The 4,414-nt window shown below is 43.7% G+C and overlaps 1 protein-coding gene across 1 annotated transcript in view; it reads right to left on the bottom strand.

Moving 5' to 3' along the window:
- Positions 1-4,408, bottom strand: part of PPP1R14C (protein phosphatase 1 regulatory inhibitor subunit 14C) — a gene marked incomplete at its 5' end in the record, with an annotated part of 73,151 nt that extends 68,743 nt beyond the window's left edge. Inside the window, one exon of the mRNA XM_011362685.2 lies at positions 4,190-4,408. Coding sequence (XP_011360987.1) covers positions 4,190-4,408 — 219 coding nt within the window. The remainder of the gene's footprint in view (positions 1-4,189) is intronic.
- Between the last annotated feature and the right edge of the window lie 6 nt (positions 4,409-4,414).

Genomic DNA, 4,414 nt, shown 5'->3' with positions numbered 1-4,414 from the left:
TATTTTTAAAACTGCAGGCCACAATCCAAACATGTATTATGAAATCAACCTAGAGGATCGCAACCAGCAACTATGGGAAATGAAGTGGAAGAGATTTATCCTACTTAAACATTAATAAAGTCACATTTTATATTATTTTTGTAATTTTTTTCTTTAGCATACATAGTAACAATAAGTGGTGCTTTGTAAATCTGTTTTCATACATCCACGTGTCTGTGTATGTATCAAGCAGTAATCTAAAAGATATTTCTTTCTATGCATCGCCATCAAAAAAAAAACTTTAAAAAACACTGATTTACAGCATGAGGATGATAGGGAGTCAGGGAAGATAAAAAAAGGTGTAATATGCCAGAAACCGCTTTTTAAAATGCAGACAGCTTCAGCAAAGGGAAAGTCCTCTTAAAGGGACAGTCAAGGTGACTGTCCTGAAGGTGAGGGTGTTTATGATGCGCAAGTCTACTTACAATGAGGCTGCTCCGGGTGGTTCGATAATCTCAGATTAACAACAGGCTTTCATTTCCAAAGCAAATCAAATTGCAAAACAGGAAGTTCAGATGTTATGTCAATGCTGGGTAAAATGGGGAAAACTGATATAATTTACCCAGTAAGTCACCTTGCAATACCTGTCCAAGCAGACACTATGCCAGTTTTCAAATGCTGCAGAACTGTCAGGGTTTGGAAGAGATATGAAAATGTCTCAAAACAGAAAGCCTTAAATGTGAATGTAGATTTAACCTAACAGTTCCATTATAACCAAATTCCTAGCTGAAAATTTAACTATCTGTACAAGAAGATGAAATGGAAAATAACTATAAACACATAAGTAAAAGCGTTTTAGACCCTACAAAAACTTTCATCTATGTATCCAAGATAAGATGTGGTGTTTAACCACACCGCCCTCAGATGCCACACTCCTTTTCCTGAAGAGTTCCTGGGACCAAGTGGACCTACCCACCCAGAACCGGTGTCCCTCCATCTGGTTTTGGGCTATGCTCCAGGACCCCAGAACTTCAATCCCAAGCTACTTCTAGGGCATGAACAGATGCCTCCCAGATCTATCTTCCCAAGGTGGGACTTTGTCACAGGTCTGAGCCAGAGGTATGGTTACGGGATGGCAGAGAGTGTGGACAGAGACTAGATAGGCAGGTGGACGCAATGCCCTCCACCAGGCAGGACTGTACCAGGGGTGGGAAGCAAAGGGAGACAGACCCCAGGCCCAGGGCAGCTTCTCCCAACTGCATTCCAGCTCTGAGCTCTGGGAAGTCTGAGAATTCCAAATTTGAACGTAACCTTCCAGGTCATTATGAAGATATTGTTGTCAAGGTAGGTAGAAAGAATAAATTTCATATAAATTCTCCTTAGCTCAATTCATAACTTTTGAATTTTAGACATATATTTAGACATATTTTTGCGTTGGACCCTGCAAAGTTAACAGGCAGGCCAGCGTCCATACCCCTACTCCTACCCACTGCCATCCACCAGCTATGTGAGCTGGGAAAGCCTCTTACTCATTCTCTGTCCAAGTTTCCTCATCCGTAAAACAGACAATAACAGTACCCTCTTCACAAGGTTTTTATAAAGACTAAATGAATGAGTATATACAAAGTGCCTAGAATGGTACCTGATACCGAATAAGCTCTCCAAAAATGCTGTCTTTACATTATTCTTCATACAAAACTGATTGGCCAGTGCAAACTTCTAGATAAGACCACAGCCAGGAAAGGCATTTCTTCTTTTCCACTCCTTTCTAATTTAAATATCATATTTTATCCCACTCTGAAAGATAAGTCTTTTCTATTCTGTAAAGGACAAGTCATCTAACTGCTGACCCGCCTGATAAAAGTTCTTCTGAAATTAAATGTGTTTATCTTCCCTCCACCTCCCCAACCTGGCTGATAGCTGGGGCCTCTGACCAGTTTGAAGTCTGGCAAATTGGCTTTCTACATCAATTTCATGTGCTAAACATTTGAAAACATTACCACCTTTAAGTGTTAAAAAGGATATCTCCTAACCTTCATATTCATGAGATTCAGAGCTATAAGCCAGAGTAGGTCCTTCTCGATTCACATAGCAGAGACTCAACTACTTGACCGCTATCAGCAAGGACAGGCTACCAGACCAGAGAACCTAAGCTAAAAATAGAGCCCTACTAGTGGAGAAATAGATGGAACACAATCCTTTATGTGGCTACTTATTACTCCACATGCTTTTGATTACCAAATAAAGGTGTTCCATCAGCACAGTGATTATAAATTGTCAACGACCTCAATGATTTATATTCCTTCCGTCTAAAATGACAGAACAAACAAGTTGAAGAGAAATGCTTGCCATATTTTAATGACATGGGGGCAACGTATAGCATCTTGTATTATTTCACCACAAAACCTCTTTCGAATCTCTAGATGTTTGCTATATGTTGAAGGTCTAAACTGGGAGAAGTACAAGGAAAAGCTTCAAGGTCATATTCACCTTTTAAAAATATATACCTAACCTACATGTTCCATACAGTGAACAATAAATCCTCCATCTTTTCTCAATTATTCTGAAGAATTTTTAAAATACAAAAATTGCCAACCTACCAGAGGGCTGGAACTCTTTCTAGTTTCCCAGGCTACTTCTAATTAATCTCCTATAAAAGAAGCATTGCTAAAGCATTGTTAATTTCAACAACAGTCTTTCTATTAACTCAAATCCCCATATCCAAAATGGAGTATAAGGACCATTACGAAATAAATTAAAATTAATTGGATTCTACAGAGGCAAGACTGAGCAGATCCATCCGTCCAACAGTAATCCCATCTAAATCAAATATAGTGTTTCTTTAGAGAGTTTTTGCCAACTTCCTATTGAAAAAAAAACCATGAACATTTCCGATGTTGGCCAGTTTTTATTTATGCAATTAAAATGGCTTTTTATAAGAGCTGGGCTGGAGAAACAATATATTTTACAAGCCCATTAGTCATACAGTCAAGCTTCATTATATCATAATTATTCATCAGTAGTCTGTAATGAGAATGCTGTTACCTTGTGTGATGAGAATGTTAAGGGAAATATGTATTCATAATAGACCATAAAATGTGTGAAATACAGAATACTCCAAACCAGTGGGTAAGCCAGTGAGTTCACCTGGCTTGCATTTTTGCCGGAGAACATTTACAGTTGTATGGACACAAGCCTAGCTTTGACTTGGAAGCCATATCCTAAATTATTAATCATCTTCACTCTTCCTCCCTTTCCAAACTCCACTCCCTTCTGAGAAGTAGAATACATCATTTAGAATTACTGTCATTAAAGATTCGCATGGGAGATCGTGTTGGCTTCAGTCATTTCTCTAGCCTACGTGTGTTACAGCTTATTCTAAATATTTCTCCTATCATCAAGTGTATACACGTCAGTCGGACTGATGTACACATAACCTGAGCCCCTGAAGTGTGAGAAGTCACAACGTGGGGGTGGATTCGGGATCCCACACACCACCACTCCTGAGCTTTCTTTCACGTAGGCGTCCTTCTAGGTTGCCCACGGTTCTCATTCTGCGCCCATCAACGGCAGTAACTGAGCTTGGGCCGGAAACAAGAAAGCAGCTTCAACAAAGCGCAGCGTGTGCAGCGAATTATGGGGACACGCGTTAGGGCTGGCTGGAAAAGGGAAAGCCTTCATCTCAAGAATTTTCACATAGAATTTCAGAAACCGAAAGGACCTCTGAGATCCCCCAGAACCTCTCCTCTCCGCTAAGCATCTTTCGGTTCCCTTTCCTGCTCCCTATCCACAAAAATTGGGGCTGCCAGGATTCCAGCCGCGAGCCCTGTTCTCGTTGGGCTAGGCGCAGCTGGGGTGAACCCCTCCAAGACCCTCTTCGTGGAGCTGCAGCTGGAGCCTAGAAGCGCCTCGGGCTCTGAGAAAAACAATGCACTTATCAAGACCGAGCCCCACACTCCCAAACACAGCGATTAAGGGGGTCCGCAGCTCTCCCGGGAACGCGGCAACCGAACCCAGGCAGGGGCATCCCAATCGCTGCACCCTGGGACCAGACAGCACCCTGGAAAGAGAACGCGCCGCGCCTCGCTCCCAGCGCTGGGTCCCGGGGAGTCAGGATGGTACGCGCCCCGGAGCTGGATCCCTGGAGAATTCCTGTGTGGGCACAGCGCGCGAGGGAAGCCCCCACCCTCCCGGCCCCGTGCCCAGGTACCTCACAGCCGTACAGCTGTCCCAGCTGCTCCACGATCCACTCCTCCAGCACCAGCCGCTTCCGAAGCTCCTTGCGATCGTATTTCACTGTCACTTTCCCCTGCTGGTGGCGCCGCTGCTGCTGCTGCTGCTGCTGTTGCTGCTGCTGCTGAACCGGCCCGGCAGCAGCCGCCGTGGCCACGGGCGCCGAGTCCTCCCGGGAGGAGCCCGAGCCTCTGCTCGAGCC

Source organism: Pteropus vampyrus, unplaced genomic scaffold (assembly GCF_000151845.1).
Source record: "Pteropus vampyrus isolate Shadow unplaced genomic scaffold, Pvam_2.0 Scaffold78, whole genome shotgun sequence".
NCBI lineage: Eukaryota > Metazoa > Chordata > Mammalia > Chiroptera > Pteropodidae > Pteropus > Pteropus vampyrus.
This window is presented reverse-complemented; position numbering and strand designations above follow the sequence as displayed.